The sequence below is a fragment of the Carassius carassius genome, chromosome 22, assembly GCF_963082965.1.
Source record: "Carassius carassius chromosome 22, fCarCar2.1, whole genome shotgun sequence".
Classification (NCBI taxonomy): domain Eukaryota; kingdom Metazoa; phylum Chordata; class Actinopteri; order Cypriniformes; family Cyprinidae; genus Carassius; species Carassius carassius.
In genome coordinates, this window is record NC_081776.1 from 1,900,622 (window position 1) to 1,922,668 (window position 22,047).

General features: G+C 36.7%; 2 protein-coding genes across 7 annotated transcripts in view; both read right to left on the bottom strand.

Moving 5' to 3' along the window:
• Positions 1-551: 551 nt before the first annotated feature.
• LOC132098661 (zinc finger protein AEBP2) lies at positions 552-12,720 on the bottom strand. Of its 4 annotated transcripts, none has more exons than XM_059504756.1 (8): positions 12,165-12,720; positions 6,772-6,988; positions 6,481-6,588; positions 5,511-5,703; positions 5,307-5,431; positions 4,709-4,776; positions 2,128-2,241; positions 552-1,407 (listed from the first exon to the last, which is right to left on the bottom strand). In XM_059504756.1, the coding sequence occupies exons 1-8, from the start codon at positions 12,587-12,589 to the stop codon at positions 1,395-1,397; spliced, it is 1,263 nt and encodes a 420-aa protein (XP_059360739.1). In that variant the 5' UTR covers positions 12,590-12,720; the 3' UTR covers positions 552-1,394. The 4 variants fall into 4 exon arrangements, with proteins under 4 accessions (XP_059360739.1, XP_059360741.1, XP_059360742.1 ...); XM_059504758.1 differs by having other exon boundaries at positions 5,517-5,703; positions 12,165-12,719; XM_059504759.1 differs by having other exon boundaries at positions 5,517-5,703; positions 6,778-6,988; positions 12,165-12,718.
• Positions 12,721-15,705: 2,985 nt separating this feature from the next.
• Positions 15,706-22,047, bottom strand: part of LOC132098660 (pleckstrin homology domain-containing family A member 5-like) — a 137,017-nt gene continuing 130,675 nt past the window's right edge. For 2 of the 3 annotated variants that reach the window (XM_059504752.1, XM_059504754.1), the window contains 6 exons: positions 21,642-21,845; positions 21,035-21,193; positions 20,076-20,221; positions 19,853-19,989; positions 18,058-18,180; positions 15,706-16,629 (listed from right to left, as the gene is read on the bottom strand). In XM_059504752.1, coding sequence (XP_059360735.1) covers positions 18,074-18,180; positions 19,853-19,989; positions 20,076-20,221; positions 21,035-21,193; positions 21,642-21,845 — 753 coding nt within the window. In that variant the 3' untranslated portion in view covers positions 15,706-16,629; positions 18,058-18,073. The remainder of the gene's footprint in view (positions 16,630-18,057; positions 18,181-19,852; positions 19,990-20,075; positions 20,222-21,034; positions 21,194-21,641; positions 21,846-22,047) is intronic. The other variant, XM_059504753.1, reaches the window with a different exon arrangement.

The following is a 22,047-nucleotide window of genomic DNA, read 5'->3' on the forward strand; positions in this document are numbered from 1 at the left end:
TTTCTGATTAAAACAAAAACTAATATCTGCCGATGGGCTCAGAATACTCCACTTAAGTCAAAACTGAAATACAATTTTTGGCAGATATTTGTTGTTGATTTAAGACTGCTAATGTCATTTTGCATCTTTTGTGATGAAAGGAAATTTTGATATTCACATTGAAAAACACAAAACACTGAAACCCTTAAATTATGCACATTTAAGGCCTCATTTTGTGGAAAGGGCAACTTTAAGACCTGCAGAAACCCTGAATAAAGATGTGAGATAATTAAAAACTCAAACCAAGTGCGACAATAGATGAGAATGAGAGAATAAACTCAAAAAACACACGGTCAGGTGTTGGCTTAACCAGCAAGTCATATTGGCCGGGCATGTGCGCGGTCTGACGCTGAGCTAAAGGTCCTGGCAGACGGCCTCCGCCTCAACGCTTGCAAATCTGCCCCAATAAAACAACTCCCAGATGCCCCTGGCCTCCTCACTGCTAATAAACAACAGTCCTGTGTGAGAAACACAACTAGAGCCAAACCTGAGGATTCAAACAAACAAAAACATATTATACAACTTTCAACTTTACTACAAAGACAGAAGTATGATCTAGAAGTACGGGGAAGAGGGAATTATTATTAAGTACATGATCTAAGAAGCACCATCATTATTGATCCTATAGGTCTCCTATGTGCATTAGCTTGAACGCTAGTGTTAGCTTTAGCACCATTACGTTGAGATGTCTATACACTCCTTGGCTTGAGCAGAACGCACACAAGGTGCACGCGGGAGGACAATAACATCCCATCATCATCGTCATCATCATCAGTAGGTGGAGCAGCAGTTATAAGAGTCTGTGCATGTGTTCAGAAAAAAAAAACCTTCTCATACTAAAAGCACGCCAAACCGTCTATGGAAGCATTCACATCATCCAAAACTACTAGCTTTCACAATCTGTACAATTATGTTTTCTGTCAGCTAGTGGCTTATTACATCTATCTACAGTACAGTAAAATTTCCACAGTACAAAAATATATTACAGATCTCCTGGAATATTTACATGGGCACTTTCTCGACGAAAAAAAATTCAGATAATCAGCAAAGTTGAGGATGCAGGGAAGGAAAATCAAAACCGTGGTGTACAACACATCCTCCCAGACAGTTAAAAGTCCAGCACCGACGAGAGTTCCCAATTTTGTGCCTTTTTTTTTTTTTACTCTTCAAGGGATAAAAACACACATTAAAAATTCACTGCATGCTTTGGCAGACTCGGAGCATTAAAGAAAAGGAACAAGTGGAGGGGAAAAAAGCAAAGGGAAAAGAACTCCCATCTCAAAAGATCCGCGCGTCCACTTCGGTTTGGGTACGTCAGCAGGCGCTGACAGAAGCTGCCCTCCCCACCCAGTCTTCTAGAAAAACATCCTGAAAACAAGCAGAACTTGCTTTAGTACGACACACACACAAATGCACAAGAACCAACCATGTCATTTCTGATTGCATTTCTGTACCACAAACGGCAAAACAATACATAAAGACGCTCATCAGAGCATGACGAGCATCTGTCCTGTTATTAACCGCTGCGTGGGGAGCTGAAGACATCCATGCTGTCATTAACACGCATGAATACATGTGCTTCCGCCCACAAAGTGTTCATCTTGACCACATGCTCAGAAAGCATCACATTCCACACCAGTGCGGGAGTCTGGGTAAACAAACTCCTACTGCAAACAACTTATGAACTACGATTGATTAATAGTGGTTCTAACGAGGGAAACAATCCTGGAATCGTCATTTACATCTGTGGGAGAAGGTCAAAGGTGACTTTAAAGTATCTTTGGCCCGGGCGGATTGTATCATCAGCTTTGATTAATTAACGTCTTCTCTCATATCCAGGGTTATTGATAGCCCAGCCCCCCCCCCCCTTGAGCTTTGGAGCCAGTGTTTGGGTTTGGGGAGAGCCCAGTGACTGGTTGCAGTGACGCCAGCGCCATCTGCTGGAGAAGATCATAAAGAGTCTTTAACAGGAAAGCAGTGGCTCCTGTTGAGAGCTTCAAACACGTGATACGAACATGGAAGTCGTCGACGGCTCCTGTGCTCTGAACGCTACGGGTAAAGTTTGAGAGAGCTGCTAATGTAGATCACCTGTAGATGTTGGGGTCCAACAGAACCGCCGTGTCCTGTGGAAGCTGGGAGAGATGGACCACTTTGGTCTTCAGCTGGGGACGGTCGCTCTCACTGACCCAGGCGTCTGGAAGCCTGTGCACATCAGAAAGACAAAGAAATGTATAATATGGGCCATTTTTGACAGTGCATTCAGGAAAGCAATGAATTAGCATGCAGATTGCATTTTGTACATAATATGAAATTGTTCAGTATGTCAAAATGAGAATATACGATGCACAATGTCTCATATTTTGTAGGACGCCAAGCACGCTGCATTGTTAGATACAGCATACTACATAAGCCTAGTATACTATAGAATGTCAAAATATGAATATACTAAATGCTATAATGCTATGCACTCAACTTACTAATTCTGTCAAAATGTGCAGAATACAACCAAAGCACATTGCGTAAGATGTCCCAGAATGCTATGACCTAGGCTGTCAATTTCTAATGTAATTAAATTACGATACATTTTAACCACGATTAACAAAAACTTGATTTACAGTTTTATCATAAGGCCTAAAATTTTATCAAGAGTACAAATGCAAAATTCCTGGTCTAAAATGATGCCTCACATAGCATGAATACTATACAGTGTATATATACTATACAGAGTTCAATAAAGGTACAATACACAGCAACATTTTGATCAATTACAGTACTTACAGAAAAATATACTAGTATGCATACAGTATGTACGTTCTTAATTCCAATCATAGCTTAAAAATATACACTACAGATAAATATTAGCATTTGCCAGTCCGGATAACACACAGCCTCCATCTCCTCCAAACATGCACTCCACAATGAGATTATTAAAAATGTTTTCCTTTTTTCCTCTCCACAGAGGAGCCTTTTTTGGCTCGGGCTTGAAATCCATTTTAAACGTCTCGTGAGACGGCAACTTCTTCAGCGTTGTCGCCGAGCTGACAAACATTCCTCCGGCTCAGATTGATGACCGACTCAGAAAAGCAGTGTGCACATGCACAGGTTTGTCCAAGTGTACAGGTATGCAAGTGCATCAATTATCACCACATGGACCATTGTAGCTGCAGTGCAAATATAAATTCAACAGTACAGTTAGCAGCAAGGCTCATTAACCATAAAAGTAGTTTAAGATTTAAAACCAGTTTAAATTGCACATAAAGATTAAAGAAAGCAGCTCACAAAGTGGTAAAATTAGAGATGAAATCTGTGGACGGTTACGAGTAACGTGTTCAAAGGCCTCTCATCTAAGCCATGGAAATATTGAGAACAAGTGGATAACCTTTAAAAGGTTTTTATCTTGGACAGACTTCAATGAAAAGCAAGTTTGTTTCCAGATGGTGTTTGACACAGGCCAGCGCTCTTCAATCCATTCAATCTGACATTAATGTGGACATTTACCACATAGACCTGGGAATTGATCTGAATGCTCAGGTGAGGGGGAAAAAAGCACTTAAGACAACATAAGAGAAAGAATAAATGGATTTAGCGAGACAGCAAGAAGAGAAAAGTGATTGAGAGACAAAAAGTGTAAAATTGGGGAGAAATAGCCTGTTGGCACATTAGCTGCCATTTCTAAAACAAGAGAATTTCTGTAAGCATGTAATTCCCCAGTGACCAACACTTGGCTAGCCAAAATCTAACGTATACAGAGCACATTGGGTCAGATACAGCATCCCACGATGCAATGTGTTAAAATTTAACTTTTAATTCAAGTGGGATGAATGAAACCGAAGAAACGCATCAACCACAGTGTCTTTTGTCCCTCATTATTTGATCAGAATGGTGATGTTTTTATACAAAACGACAGTTAATAATGGGATGAGAACTGAGTACCAATTTAATAAAGGTCATCTGACAAATGTAGTATAATATTGTCCAAATATGCATACTTCCTTAATATATAGTAGGTGAAAAATGTGTGAAATATAGTGGTATAGTATTAATAAAACAGTAGGCAAAAAAAGTTACATTTCAGCAAAATTCAGAAACGTGCATATGATGGCCATTTTACCTATGAGGCCTAGAGAGAAAAAACTTTTTTTTTTATTATATATTATGTAATTAAAAAAAAATCCTTGCTATGTGTAATGCATTAAGCTAACTGATACTAGTAAAAACACTTGCATATAATTGCAATGTACTAATGTACATTTAATTTTCAATTTATTTTATTATTCAATGTTAAAATATATATGAAAATGTAATTTATTACATGCAAACAACATGTAAACTATTCTGCATAGTACAGAATATACTAGCCCTACTTTCTGCACAGTGCTCACATGCATCTCTCTGCACAGCAGGACACAGACACGCTTGAGGGAAAAACTTCACCTTTGGGATTAATAAGGTCTCCACAGTCAGCTATAGATCAGTCTGTATGTGTTTTTGAGGCAGTTGATGTGACTTAAGGAGCCTCAGAACCATCAGCCTGTCACATATATCAAGTCATGTATGTGTGTTTGAATCATCAGTGTGTAAGGCCGCCCTCGAGTGGCCCGTGACTCACATGAACGGCTGACATTTAGTGCAGAGCACTGAGGTGAGCAGTACACTTTCTTATACTCACATGTCCTCTGGCATCCAATGAAGCAGGACCTTCACTTTCCCAGAATCCTCCTTCCGCCTGGCGATCACCTGCTCAATTACACACGGTGAAAAGGAATGCGTGAGATCTCGTTTTAGGTTAACTGCATGCTACATACTGGCTGTGTGCTTGTGGTTCAATGAAGTCTGACTTCGGCTCAGAGCTAAGGTAAGGTTTAAAAAGAACTAACAGCTAGGAAAAGTGTTCATGCTAAAGATAAAAGACATTTAGAAAGGAACATTTAGAACAGGAACTAGTCAGGTTTGTCTGTAAACAAGTATATTCTCTAATGTCATGTGATGCATTTGGAATGGGTGCACTCAATATACTTGTACTAGGATACTTCTTACTGTTTATACTACAAACAAAAAAAGTATTTGAAACGTTATTCAATGTGCAACACAAAGTTGAGTTAACAGTAGTATGTCAAGGTTTTGTCACGTGATCTCACCATGTTAACATTTGATGGTTTGATGAACAGTGAATCAATAAATGTAGGTATTCTACACACTGTAAAGTGTAAAATACAGGCAGAGATATTAGGATTGGCCCATATAGTAGAATAAGTGTCGGTACCCACCGTACTGTGAAACACAACGCTGTGGCCTTTGCCTTGGCTCTCAATATGAGTCGCTAGATTGAGGCAGATGGCGCGATGACGGATTGCATCCATGGTCTGAGCATCAAAAAAGTCGTGAGGTCGTGCTGGTGGGAGGAAATGGATTGGAATTAAAGAGCAAGAGTTTTGAACCCAGAATTAAACATGCATCGAAATTCCACTAACACTCACGCAATGACCTCCGCCGTTTGTACTTAAGTTTCTTCCGTTTGTTGATGCCTGCTTTGGAAGGCGACTCTTCCTTCACCTTGGTCTGGCTTGAGAGTTTGGAGGAATTCTGGGAGCTGAAGTGGGTCGGCACGTGGCGCGCTAGCCCCCCCTGGGAGGCAAAGGTGGCATTGCAACCACCCACCACACACTTCAAAGAGACAGACATCAGTCAGAGTAATAACAGAGAAAAAGAAAAAAAAAAAAGACACATAAAAAAACACAAACACCTCACATGACCTCTTGGCAATGCTGGGTTCTAATTACAGAATGAGTCCTGGTGTTTTCAGTGTCTAGCGGTGATGACAAAGTTCCCTCATAAACACAAAAATGCAGCCATATGCAAGGTTACACTTGTATAACAGTATGAACTCATACTTTTATTAAAAATGTCATAATCTAAATGGATAAAAGACAGGAATCATTTAATGAATGCAATTTTATTCCTAATTTAGATATTTTGGTGAAATGTGACCTGAAGTGTGAGACTGACCCTGTAAGACCATTTGTAGTGCTCTAAAACTGCATTAAAGAAAGAATTTCTGTATTTAAAGAATAGAAAAAAAAAAAAAGATCACAACAATAATAAAATCTTACTACAATACAAAAAAAAAAACAGAAACTTAATATAACAAATAAAGCATGAAAACAAATAGTAAAGCTTGTAGTCTGAATATTTAAAATAGTGTTAACAAGTTGTTAGTTTGAAGACTTTAAGAACAAGTAGTAGTAGTTTTAAATGCTCGGATAATAAAATGCATTTAAAATAGACATTAAAAAATTTAAATACAATTAAATAAAACAGAAGCTAAAAAAGCCAACTAAAAACTATTCTAATTAAATCAATTATAACTAACCAATACAAACTAAAACCAAAAACTAGATACATTTTTTGCAAGTATCTGTGCATGTGTGCAAAGAGGCTGACCTTGAATGGTTTGTCTCCACTGTGAGAGAGCATGTGTCTCTGCAGCCAGCTCTGACTGGTGGACGGTGTGTTGTACACCTTACAGCCTTTCCAAAGACACACGAAAACCTGCGTGCAAACAGTGAGCAATGTAAGAATTTCACTTAACACACGTCTCAAAAATCATTTCAAACATGCAAAACTATTTTTTGTAAAATGCTTTGCTTTAAGAATATTTGTTTCCTTCTACCGCAATGCCACATTTAACATGGCTTAAATGCTTTTTGGGGCCTAAAACAATCATTCACACACACTGACCCCGCCGCGCTGTCCGTCCACGTGCACTCCGCGGATGTGTTCGGCCAGGTCCGGGCTGCTGTTGAACAGCATGTGGCACTGATCCCAGCAGCAGGAGTAAGATGAGCCCTTAGCGGAGGAGGAAGACGCCCCGCCGTGACCGTTCATCATAGCTGGGGTAGAACGACCGCTGGAATCAATGCTCTCCATGTCCATGAGAGTGCTGCTGATACTGAAACACACAAACAATGATTTAGTACAAAGAAAACCAAATGTCATTCAGAAATCTGTCAAGTTTAGAGGTGCACCAATGTGTGTTTGTGGACAGTGACCTTAGAGTTTATACTGATATTTGGATGTCAAAAGTACTAGTAGTAATTTCTTTAAGTGGAAACATTGCCTTAAATTTCACTGTAGTAGTGGTTATCCACTAAAAATATCATTATGTGCACAAAACTGAAACTAGAAAGAATGACGGACATAATGAGATTAGAAATGACAGGTTGTGGCGTTGATAAGCAGTACAACACCAAAAAGCAAATAAGGGGCGATTGATTGAGTAGAGTGACTATTAAAGAAACTTTCTTGAATCTTTTTTGTGGTAAAACCTGCAATACAGCACCCATGTTAACACCCATGAGTCTTTGTGAACGGTAAACGAGGCCAGTGCAATGGGACGACCACCTAACTATGGTGCAGTAATAGTGATCTTTTGAGTGTGGGAGAGAACAGCGGTAAACTACCACAGTAAAACACTGACTGACTGAATGGCTCCTGAGGGGAGAGGAGGGGCTCGCACACACTTCCATCTGTTGGTTCCTTTCAGACTTCACTGCCCACAACTGACGCTAAATCCCAGGATGTGCCAGAGAACAGGATGCTGGGTAATCACAAAGACAAACTCCAACTGCCAGTCTGACTACTGATGAAGTGATAAAGTGTTGACAGCTGCAAAACCCACAGGTACGGCAGTGATTCAATGCTGGAAAAAAACCTCCAACTGGATTGTTACATTATCTGAAGAATGCACGTAAACTAGCCTAAGATTTAGCATTGGGGACTTATTCAAATCAATAACAAGAAGTATGAGCAATAGTAATAGTGGTGATGCTAAATACTAACATTAAATAGGGCTGGACGATTATGGCCTAAAAACAAAACCTCGATTAATTGAAAATTTTACCTCGATTACGATTAATGAACGATTATTTTGTTTCTGTTTTGTTTTTTTGCCCTCATAGTTCACTGACAAGGTTTGTACTGTAAATATGATTGACTATCAGCAGTTATTTTATCTATGTTCGTAACATTTCTTACTAAGGTTGGGTATCATTTGAATTTTATCGATTCTGATTCTGCTCATCGATTCCGATTCTTATCGATGCCTAGTTTCAATAAAAAATCCAATATAAAAAAAGTCAAATATTTAGATGTCAAACATTTTTACAAAGCATTCTGTTGCAGCTGAATAACATGAGCAAAAATCAGCAGCCTACAAAACACTGCAAGAGGAATTTTGCCTGTGATTAAAAAAATACCATAGCAAAAACAACTAGATTAATATAAATTTCAAATATTAAAGTGTTAAAGACAAGTAAACAGTCAGTAATAAGATAGGAACAAACAAATCAATTAGCAATATCATAAATAAATACAACTAAACAAAATTTCAGGTACAGAAACTGTAATTAAAAGTTTAAAAATACTGCATAGTTTTCTTTTTATAAATAAAATAAAGATTAATCAAGTTAAGTTATTAAATATATTCAGTTAAGATCAGTGAATGATTTTCTTTTGTTCTTTGATTAACATTAATGACAGGCAGCGCGTTTATTAGGCTGTTGTCTCTTAAAGCGAAAATACTGCACGTGTGTTTTCTTTCTCATCTGTTTATGTTCACGTAAGACAAAAACGGCTGCGTTTATGATGATATACTGATGTAGTTTTCTGTATCGTAGTTTCGACTCGGAACAACCTTTTCTACAGTTAAAATACACAAAACATGGACACAAACCGGGAACCCGCAGCGCGACTGCTGCTCTCTGTGCACGCGCTTGTGCTTCATGTGCGCTGCACTCAAACATGTTATAATAAGTTTTGAGATTCTAAGCTACTTTAGTGATAAATCACAGGATAGCGCTGACAACTAGTTTCCGTGTTCCTCTGTGCAGGCGATCTTCACAGCTCCTGTTTATATGAGTGTTCGTGCCACAATGCAGCTGCGCGAACATGGTAGCTCGATATAATAATACACATCCGATCATCTAATCGCTTGTATGTCCAAATTCAAGCGATTACATCACTATGTGCGCCATCACTATGTGTTGAACCGGCGTTCACCTCCGTGTTTTGCTCTTATGCCACTGACTGGATGGGGCAGAGTCATGTGGCTACACGTACATGCTAGTATGCTTTTAACAGGGAAGTGTTAACAGGATTACAAAAACCGAAATAACCGACATGGGAAAATTACGTCGGTTAGAGGTTATGAATTTCGGTTTTGATTACTTTTCGATTAATCGTCCAGCCCTAACATTAAATGCACTAATATTTGAGACTTGTATACATTAACGGAGTTACTTAATATTTTGCACATGCATTTTGAAAATCTGACACCTGACTAAAATCAGCACCATTTTTGTTGTTGTTTTGTTTTATCTGAAAGCAGAAGCAGCCTACAAACTGGGTTTCTTGGTCCTGCAGGCTGACGCACAGGAGCCCTAAGATGTTATGAATGTGTTTGAGAGATTTCATTTCAAAACGGTCAAAACTGACTGAAGACGACAAACAATTAACACCTGCTTTGACTCAAACGTCCCATCCAGTGGAGTTCCCCTCAAAACTCATGTGCACTTTCACCTATTCAAGCTGGCACACCTGCTGTTTGGCTTCAGAATCAAACCTAATAATAATTTTTGTAAACGATAATTTTTTTGATTATGACAACATAAATTTAGTTCTGTTCCTCATGCGAAGCCACAAATGATGCAAGCATTTCGCCCAACAACTCCTTTTGTGATCCACAAAACTACTTTTACGCGAAACTATATGCTCATTGACATTTAACTAATTATCTAAATTATATGTTATCAGTATTGAAAATTAATAAACATAAAAAGCCCCCTCCCCAAACTGAAGATAATGAGGCACTAATGTCTGTTCAATTAAACTAAATGTATTAGGACTGTTGCGATAAAGCTGAAATTGAATGAAGTGTCAATTGCATCATTATATTTAGATCTGCTCACATCCAATCAAAGATTTCTTTGTTTTTGCAGCATTGTAACCAAATGCACACATATCTGTTGAGTGCATGAATGCAATAGCCAATCGGATGTATTCACATTAGTAACTGGTTATAAAACCACAGAAAATTATGCCAGCGGGCAAATATTGCCACTTAAAGGGATAGTTAACCCAAAAATGAAAATTCGGTCATTTACTCACCCTCATGTTGTTTCAAACCTGTGTGAGTTTCTTTCTTCTGTTGAATACAAAAGAAAATATTCTGAAGAATACTGGTTACCAAAGAGTTGATGGTAGCATAGTTTGCAAAGACATACTATGGAAGTCAATAGCTACCATTAACTCTTTGGTTACCTACATCTTTTGTGTTCAACAGAAGAAAGAAACTCATCTAGGTTTAGTAAATGATGACGGTTTTCATTTTTGGGTGAACTATCTCTTTGGGAATATAACATCTGCGCCTGCTTCTGATGAATAACCTACTTGTGGATCTGAACATTTCTAAATGAGACCTGAGCTATGCTATAAAGGCACGTCTTGTCTCATCCACCAGTTGTCGTGTGGTCTGGGTCATACAAAAGTTAGATTCAATCCCTCCAGCTGCCCAAACAGCAGGGCTCAGGGCCTCCACTCAGATTTTAAGAGCTTTATTCCCAGTGAAAGCTCCTCAAAGCTGCACGTCTGGCACAGAGAAAGAGATCCCCATCTGAGCAGGGCTGACCTATATAATGTGTTCACCGTGAATTCGTTCCATTGTGCCTGCGGATAATCTATGGAGATTTCCCATGTGCTGCGAGCCAGGATGTCTACAGCACGACAGACGATGAGGAATCCAAGACCAATAATATTAAAAGAGGCGCCCTGGCATGATAAAGGCAGATGATGATATCAAGGACCTCAACAAAAAGCGCCATAAAACACATGCACCGACACACCCATGTCACGCTGATGATGTGGAAAGATGAAAGGTCTCATGCTTTTCGAGCGGGCCGGATGACGTAAAACCAGATCAAAGCAAAAACCGGCAGTCTTCAACTTCTCGGGCCAACAACTGCTGTGACTGTGCTTCATCCTGATACATAAAATACTCGTATAAGCTAGAAAGCTCTCTTTAAAATACAACTGGGATTGTTGTGCTATAAACACTAAAAACAGATCGATGTTATTTCATCACCAATACAAATGTATACTGATGTTCAAGTGTTTGATGTGCAAAACCAATCGTAATGGTTTTATGTCTGCTTTTGACACAATTGATGGGTTTTTAAAGAAAAAGACTCCTGAACGTTATTTACATGTGAAGTAAATTATCTCATGGGTCAGAAATATAGCTTATATTTTTTAAACATTGCATTATGACAAACGCAAGTGTCCAACAACAAAGCAGTCTGCTTTTTGACAAGTGAAGAGTAAATAAATGACCACAAGACTAAAATATGCTTTATGAATATTAAGAATTTGTACATGTACCATTTACTTTCATTACAGATATCGATTTCTTCTTTTTGCAAAATAATCAACAGTACATAAATGACCATAAGACTTATGTATTATGAATGTCTTATGAATATTATATATATTTTTTTTTTCTTTACTTTGTGGTTAGACCACATGTGTGCAGAACTGATCTTATATGACTGATGTCTGCTTTTGACAAAATTACTAATAGTAAATAAGTTACATTAACATTAAACAATATATGCCTTATGAATATATATATTTTATAATGGTTAAACCATGCATTTTCAAAACAGATATTAATTTAATTTGTGCTTTTTGACTAAACTAATTAAGCATTATGAATATTATTATTTATTTTTTTATGATTACATCAGGTAGTGGCACAACATATTATTTGTTTCACTTATTTTTGCCAAAAATAACTAAGTCAACAGTAAACAAATGAGCATAAAACTATACAACTTGCCTCATGAATATTACAGGAATTATTGCTGATAATATTTGTTGTTATTTCTGGCATTTATATTGTATTTTCTGACCTGAATGATCTTTGTTGTGGGCTTAGTCTGCACATTTGTCGCGCGCGAGAGTTGTGTGTTTATAAAAACATCACATAAACGCGTCATTAATCAACAGAGCTGATATTAAAGAGCGGAATATATGGGTGAAGTATCCGTGTGTGACGGCGGCAGAACACGCACCTGTCCTCGGAGTCCATGCGGCTGAGCGGCTCTCCGTCCGACGATAAGCTCATCATCTCCAGACTCGCGCGCCTCTTCATTCCGCCGCCGCTGCTGTTTTTCTCCGCCGGTGAGGGCGCGCTCTCCTCCTCCCTTTGTTCTCTCTTCATCCGCTCCGTCGTCCCGTCCGCGCTGCCGGGGCTCTTCTGCGGCTCTTTCTCCGGCTCCGCTTCGGTCTCGTCGTTGCCGTCGTCTCCCCGCGTGGCTTCCTCTGGGCTTTGTTCTGTAGACTCGTGTCCGTTGGGCTTCTCGTCCGTCTCCGCTCCGTCCATCTTAACGGCCGGTTCCGGATCGGCGGCGCGCAGGCCTGACTCGCTCCCGTCGCCGCTTTGTTCGCTCGGGTTCGGCGACTCGTGCTCGGAACCGTCAGAAGTCGTCGAAGCCATCGGGTTCCGCTCGTGTGCGCGCGGTCTAGCCGGGTTTAAGCGACGGTGAAACGGGTGAAACGCGGAGACTTTCAGCGAGCGGACGGATCGTTGAACGGCTGATCGGGGGCGCGCGGGGAGGAGCGAGCGTGACGTCAGCGCTTATTATGAATGCCTCCACGTGCTCGCAACCCTAAATATACAAGATAAAGCCCAAAAGTTTCCATTACAAAACCGAAATATCAAAATGACACCGTAATCTCACCTGTGTTCATTCAGAAAGAGGCCTTAATATCAAACTCATTTAATATTAATTTATTTACACCTCTTTAAGAAGTAAAATACAGGAATTATATTGTTAAACAACACAATAAAGATATATTGAGCTGCAAATACGAAATTCCTTAGTTATTTGGGAAAGTTTCTGGCTGGATTAAGAGATTAAACATTTATTAATTCACACTCGAAAACAGGTATTGATAGAATTACATCAAAAAGTGTAAAAACGTTTATTAAAAGACTCGAAATCTTGATCAAACATGTTGACACGTATTATTATTATTATTCTTTCCTAAAACACAATAAATAAAGTGATTCTACTTGTTAAATACGACATTTCATATTTGTAAAAAAAAAAATTGGAAATGTTATTTTGTAGTTACACACCACGTGACATTTAATTAAAATGTTTGTAGAAATATTTGCCAAATGTTAAAATATAATAAAATCGGCTATATAGCACAGGTTTAATATGTATAATTTAAAAAAAAAAAATCGGTTAATACGCAGAAACTGCAGCGGAAGTGTATCCTACGTGTTTTTCTGTTATCAGAACGATTTCTCTGCAGTTTTTCTCGTGTGTCTCAGGTGGGGGGTTTCCAGACTCATTATTTACCCCGATATCACACGAATCGAGTTCAAAACTGAAAATATAAATGAGTCAGATGAGCCTTTCTGGCCTTTAAAGCGTCTCTTCCTGGAAAACAGCACTAGATGGCGTCAGTTTCCGGTCTCTGTGATCTTCACTGTGTTCATCAAACCAGCAGATGGTGACAAAATGTAAAATAATGTAAATACTGCTCACATTTGATTACTTGACAGTATCTAGTTATCATTATCTTGTTGTCAAATTTAGGGACCGTTTCTAAAGTTACATTGGATACATTGGTACACGTTTCTAACTTCAACAGCATTTTAAGAGAATGACTCAAATTAGTCATAAATCCAGGTGTCATCTATAAATGCACACCTTTTAGATTTTTAATGTTTATTGAAACAAATATGAACACTTTACAGTTTATGACTAACTTATTCTCCTCAAATGTTACTGAGCTTCAAATTATGGCATATTTTGTGTATGAGCCACTGATCTATACATGTTCTCTATATAGTAAATCAATGGTGTGAGCCCATTTACAGTAGTGAAAATAGCAATTTTACAGATGATTTGACAGTTTATTTGAATAAATATCAACAGTTTCCATCAACTTTCCAAACAACTTTACAGTTGTTAAAGTTAGAACCGTGTTTTTGAAAGAAGTTTCTTCTGCTCATCAAGCCTGCATTTATTTGATCAAAAATACAGAAAAAATTTAATATTGTGATATATTATTACAATTTAAAATAATTGTTTTTAAATTTATTATACTTTAAATGATCATTTATTTCTGTGATGCAAAGCTGAATTTTTAGGATCATTATCACATGATCCTTTAGAAATTATTCTAATATGATGATTCACTATCAAAGTTGGAAACAGTTCTGCTGCTTAATATTTTGTCAGAACATGTGATACTTTTTTAGGATACTTTGATGAATAATAAAAAAAAAATTATAAATATAAATTTTATAATTTATAATTTATAAAATAAATATTTTGTAATAACAATATACACTACTGGTCAGTAATTTGGGGTCAGTAATTTTTTTTCTTTCTTTTTTTTTATAAAAATCAATACTTTTATTCAGCAAGGATGTTAAATTGATAAAAAGTGATAGTAAAGAACATATATTATTAGAATATTTATTATTAGATTTTTTTTTAAATTCTGAATAAATGCAGTTCTTTTTAACCTTTTGTTCATCAAATATATTAAACAGCAGAACTGTTTCCAACACTCATAATAAATCAGAATATTAGAATGATTTCTAAATGATCATGTGATAGACTGGATGTTACATGTGACACTGAAGGCTGGAGGAATGATGCTGAAAATTCAGCTTTGCATCACAGGAATAAATTATATTTTTAAAGTATATTCAAATAGAAAACTATTATTTTACGTTGTAATTATATTTCACAATATTACAGTTTTTTCTGTATTTTTGATCAAATAAATGCAGGCTTGATGAGCATATCCTTGTCCTAATGTTGTATTAATAACAAAATGATACCTAAAGTAAATTGTACTATTATTGTTTTTCTACTTTTGTTATAAAATAATTTGTATGTTTTTTAAATAATTTTAAGTTAATCAAAATGCATATATATAAAATATATAGTTTAGTATATATAATATACATTTTAACATATGTTCTTTACATTATGGATTTTAAATGCTTTCACTCTATTTTAAAGTGAACTATTGCATTTATTAAAAAATAGTAAATAAATAGAGATAAAAAAAAAATATATGTTAATTCTAATGGAGAAAATAGCTCATTAAAATTGTATAAATATTGCATAGTATCATAAAATTCCCTAAAAATCATATATAATAAAAGATATTATTGAACAAAAATATATTACATTGGTTTTCCTGAAGAAGAAAAAAGTAACATTTCAATTCAACATTTCATTCAGAAGGTAAGTGTGACTCCCAAACGAAGAGGGTCAGAGGGTTAAAAGTAAAAATTACTTAGAATTCTTGTTTTCTAATTTTGTTATATACAATTATATATTTTAATTACATTTTTAAGTTAACAAAAATGCATATTCTATATAAATGTAATAAAAATAAAGTATATGTATATATATATATATATATGTGTGTGTGTGTACATTATATTTGTATAAAATTTAAAAAAACTTGCTTATCAAACTTATTGTATGTCATTTTGATTGACTATACACACACACACACACACACACACTCCAGTAATCAGATGGAAAAAAGGAATCAAAAGCTTTTTGAATATACAGTATAAGAACATCAACATTTATTTCACATGATATAAAACAGATGAAATATGAACATTTGCATATTGACTCTGATACATAACCTCTTCTGTGTGTCTGCTCTGCTCATAGAATGGTGTACAGTATATACATCATGAACTTTACAGTTTATACATCAAAGTTGAACACCAAACCCTGCTTATTGCTTTATCAACCGTTATAAACGCTTGCTCCTCAAACCTCTGAAATACTCTTTTTAAAATCGAAATACGCTGTACTCGTCTCTCTAGTTAAATATATCTCAGCCATAGAAAAATAAAACATAAGCTGGAACATTCATGAGTGTGTCGGGAAACAGTGTGGTGGCTATTGCGGACTATCCAACATACTGATCATTTACAAATCCTGTCCATCGGCAGCAGTACGGTGGCACCTTATTGAAAGTTTATAGTTGTACATTGTTAATACATAAATCCTCTGATATCAAAAAAGAAACGATGGGTGTCGTACAGTGCAAAAGATATGAGTACTAAAAATCGCGTCGACCAACAATAGATAAAACCGGGAGCGATTGATTAAAATCCATATAAAAACAAGCGAACGATGAACACAACCCTCGGCAGTCCGAATTAAATAAGTGGGCTTTACACTCCACTTCCTGTTGAGAGAGAGTCTGGGTGCTGTAATGTACATCAGTGAGAGTTTAATAGCACCTCCAATCAAACACAACTCAACTCTGGGGTCTACAGAAAACTCAAGAGAACAACAGGAATATAAATAAGCACTATAAATCAATCGCTTGAACTAAGGCCTGGACGTCGCTGTGTGTCGGTCAGCTGATGGGCGGACTTCCTATCTGTCTGATGATGATGATGACGATGATGTGTGTGGCTCACGGCGGGACGTCCTCTCACATGCTTCACTGATGTGGGTGGAAGGGCTGCTGGACACACAGAACAACAACATTTTACACACTTATACAGTATTTAAGATGCATTTACATGTTAATATCTAAAGGAAGTATAAATAAAAAATCCTGGTCATGTCATATTTGATCCTAAAAAAACGTTTGTTTCAAGACAAATGGAACATTAAGATTTGTTTATTATTGTTTATATATATATATATATGCACATTAATTTCTAGGAAAATAAGCACATTTCCTACACAATCTTGTTACTGAAAAGCAAAAACAAAATAAAATAAAAAATCTGATGACTATAATTAAAAGATGCATTATTTTAATTTAAATGAAAGTACATTAAAATATAAAAATAAATTATGCTAGCATTTGTTGAATACTGAATTTAATCATACTGTTAATCATGCTGATTTTAATTTTAAAAATGGCATCCAAATGGGATGATTTTCATGACTTAGTTTAGAGGAAACTATAATTTGATAATGCAAAAAAAAAAGAAAGAAAATTGTAATACATTGATCTAAATTGTAATAAAATAAATAAAATAAAAATTTAATTGCACCCAAAAGCATTTTCATGATGCATCATGTGCATATGCAAAAAAAAAAAAAACTTAATTGTTCTAAATTGTAATCTTTTAAAATAATAATAAAAAAAATTGTAATTGTTCCCAAAAGCATTTTCATGATGCAACAATATAACTCATGTTTTTCTTTTGATCTTGGAGACAAATATGACTCAGGCATTTCTTTGTGATCTCGATGCAATCAAGAAGACTTTTTGTAAGTGAAATAATGCATGAATTGTTGTATCTACATCACAGCACCTGAGTTGTTTTCATTAAGTAACACAAATTGCCTTTGTATTTAATTGGCTTCACTTGCTGACAAAAAAATAAATCAATAAAAATTTAAAACCGCTCCGTTCCACAGAACATAAATTAAAAGGCATGCGTTCATGCAAGTAATACAAATCATAACTGTTTATATTGTCCATAGAAATATCAGCATCTGCACCAAATTGCATATTTTTTAATAAACTGACTTGTTTTTGACCTCCATATTCTCACTCTATCATACTGTATGTATATACTGTATCTGTGTGTGTGTGTGTGATGTCATGTGCAGTGATGTCTGAATAACTCTTAATTGCACTGTTAATTAGAAAAGCTTTATGCTTACTGAGACTCTATGAAGCTAATGAACTCTAGTTGGAAGGCTAATTACGGCTTCATTTGAGACGATCCTTCATTTTCCACCGAGAACAGACAGATCACACACACACACACACACACACTTGTATTTATGATGCAGTAAAACCCTTCAGAAAACGACTCCTGTAAGCTGGTATGAAAAGCTGGAGAGTCATTACAAACACACTACATAAAACCGAACGCAGCGACGTCTGTGGTGAAGCCAGTCAGACTGCTGATGTGTGTGTGTGTCTTACTCGTCCGTCTCTCCTCTCACACACACATGAAGTGCGATCCGTCCGTCAGCTGTGGGGGGGAGGGTGGAGGCGGGGGAGAGGAGGAGGAGCTTGGAGATTGGGGCGGAGTCGACAGACTGTTCACTGTAAACCCCACAGTGCATGCAGACAGACAGACAAGCTGGTTAATCACACACTCATGTTCAAGCAGGACACTAAGTGAAGACTTCTTATCCAGAAACGGCTGTGTTTTTAAAAGTACTGAAAGAGTCTAATAAATGACATTTAAAAAAAAAGACTCATTTGAACCGATTCTTTTTAGTGAATCATTATTTAATACGCAAGTTATAATTATATGTGACCCTGGAGCACAAAAGCAGTCCTAAGTCAAAATTATTGATTTTTCTTTTATGCCAAAAATCATTAGGATATGAAGTAAAGATCATGTTCCATGAAGATATTTTGGACATTTTCAACCGAAAATATATGAAAACATAAGTTTTGATTCGTAATTTGCATAGCTAAGAATTCACTTGGATAACTTTAAAGATGATTTTCTCAATATTTAGATTTTTTTCAAATAGTTGTCTCTCGGCCAAATATTGTCTGATCCTAATAAACCATACATCATTGGATATCTTATTTAAATTTGACACTAAGTTTTTATATGCTTTTATGGTCCAGGGTCACATATAGCTATTTAAATGCATACCTATATAAATTAATATATAGGTAACTTATAAATACTTTATTTTATAAATTAACATTTCAATTAGGGATGCACCCATTCCACTTTTTTCAGAACGAGGTCGATACGGATACTTTTATTTTTGGTACTTTTTGAAAATAATTAGTACTGATACCAGTATTTTATTTCATTTGTAATAAAAAAAAAATACCAGGTACAGAAAAGCAAAAGAATATATATGTTAGTTGTCTTAGTTTATTAAACAAATGGATATTTCCTTCAGTTATTTTCACACTTATGTCAATTAAAATGTATTCTACAAGCTTTAGTTACTCTCACTGCTCATGTTTTTGCTCTATGGTGCTTTCTCTTTAATTTAACAGCATTAGAGCTGCTCCACTGCAGAGGCTCTGTACTGTAATCACAAGACGTTTTCCTGCAATAATGAAAGGAATCACTGGTTAGCCTCTACACAAATCTACTAACAGTGATAAACATTTTCTGAAACATAAATCGTGTTTTTTTTATCATCTGAAATCTGCTGTGACTTACATTCCAAAGTGACTCATATAATGCAATTAACATCAACAAGCAAAACATGTCCAGCACGTACACACATATGCATTATACTCGTACAGTATGGCCAATGCTTAATCTTAATCTGACTGAACTACAAACCTTCCAGTGCTGTCTGTGAGAAAGAGATTGCATGCTCAATCCTGCGCACATCAGCTATACAGGCGTGAATACTGAATGTTTAATATTATATTAATTACATGCATGTACTTCATAGACATCCGTAATCTCTAATAACTTCATTCTGCTCTCTGTTGTTCGTCTGAACACTGCACTGTTCACATGATGTGTGGCCTCGCTCTTGCTATTTTAATGAGTACAAGTACAGGAGCGCAGTATCGGTGCATCCCTAATATAAATCAATACATATACAAAGTAATGCATTATTCACTAATATCAAATGACACAGTTTAGTGTTAGTGGTATTAATATTCAGCAGAATTTAAAACACAAATGCACAACAGGTTTAGTGTTTGAGGGGTTTGAAGGGGGAGGAGGTCCAGATGTTATGAATGCAGGTTAATGGAGTGAATCTAGAGCGCTCAGCTTCACCTGACATCAGCGTGCCGTGTTTGCTGTTGATCAGCTCATAAGACACGTCCTGCTGTTGACTGGAGGGCTTCTCTTCATCCTCCTCCTCCTCCTCGTCTTCCTCGGTGGCCACGCGCACCATGAGGGCCGTCTGTAAGCTGACACACACAGCGCAGAGCGCTCTATCCTCCGTTCTGAAGCGACATGTGTGTGTGTGTCCAGATCAGTGTGAAGTGATTCGTACCTGTTCTGAGTGGCCAGAGTCCTGCGGTACTCCAGTGGACTCACACATCTGGGCTCTGACTGGTCCTTGTTCAGCACTGGTTTTGGCCCCGCGCTCTTCAGGAGATACTCTTTAACGGAGGCCGATCGGGACAGGAGCGCTTTCTCCTGAGCACAGACACAAACACCCTACATCATCCACATGGACCCTACAGAGTGTTCACTGCTCCCTAGTGAGGGATATTTAGATATATGATCACATAATATACTGATTTGAAATAAAAAAATAACAAATGAAATGTAAGGGTGGTCATGATACCAGTACCAATAATATTCTTGATCCCAATACGCACACATTAATATGAATGAGCATACAAAACAAGAATTTTAACTTAGAGACAATGTTAAGCTAATATTACATATAATACATACAGTATAACATAATAATTTAAAGCTTAGAAATCAGAATATTATATTAATAACTTTTAATATTTTTTTCTTACATTTATGTTAACATGTTAGCAGTGTAATTTTATTATCACTAAGTTTCTATTCTGGCTTGAAATAGGTTTTATTTGTATATTTTACATTTTCATTTAAATTTTACAGTTTTAGTAATTATATCTCTTTGATTTTATTTCTTAAATATGTTCATATAGTTTTCTTTTTTTATAATTTATTTCCGTTTGAGTTATTTTAGTAAATCAATTTTAAATTAAATAAAAATATGAAATGTCTCATCAGAATCTAGCTGGACTTACATTTATTTTTTACGCTTAGGTTTTAATTAACTATAATAACCCAAACCAAACTGCATTTACAGGGATTTTGAACAATGAATGCCTTTTCCACGAGCTGTCCAGTCATTATTGATAGATAAGGATTTAATTAAAACATGCAGATAGCAGCACTTATAAAAATGTATAATAGCAATTTAATATCCACCAGTATAATTGATTAATCTCCATATTATATACACACCTTCTTCTCCAGGTTGGCATTTCCAGATTCCAGATCTCCAGTATTCTTGCAGTTTTTTTCTGCATCAGTCGGTTTGTTCGTCCGCTGTCGTTCCTCAGGTGATGTGTCTCTGCGGTCCTCCTGCTCATCCGGAGAGATCACCGGGCTTCTTTTACGCATCTGAGGGGACAAACGCACACAGAAGATGAAGCAATGAGCAAGAGACGCTGGAGATGTTCACAGATGTCCATTCTGAAGCGAGACGGAAAACTGCAAAGTGCAGCGCTGTGGGGAATAATTAGGAGCACGAATCATCCAGTGACTTTGAATTACAGCGTCCTCCGGACAAACCTCTAATGGCGGAGCAGGGCCCTCAGGACCAGATGCATGATGGGAATGTGACATCTGTTGTTGATGTATTCCAGCTTGTTCACTCATGTGGCCGAGCATTTACAAACCTCAGATGATAACAGTCAACTAACATGCACAAGCTCTCATTTTCTGTCCGTGAAGTAAAAAAGCAACGTGAGGCAACAAGATCCCGGCCAATCAGAACATAGCTCGGGATTGGAGTGAATATTTAAACTCTACTAATGAGTTCACCTCCTCTGCAGCACAGGTACAGTACCTGTAGGGTGTAGTAGGGGTTGTCTTTAGTGAAGGAGAGGCTTCGGGACAGCGATCCGTCCTCTCTCCTCCGTTCACGTATCGCCCCCTGCTGGTGCCTCCTGATTCGCTCCATCTGCTCCTCGACGCTCATGCGTGTTCGGCTAACCTCTGCAGCCCCAATCATGTGCTCCACCGCACTGTGAGGACGGTCCTGCGGCTGGGACTAAACGTACATATATTACATATGCATAAACAAATACATACAACTTATACAACTATTAGCATATAATATTATATGCATAAAATATAATACTAATATATTTAATTTAAGATATGTTATTATAAAATATTATAGTATGATTCCAAATACATAGACATATATGATATAATATAATTCAATATATGTTTAATAATATGAAATATAT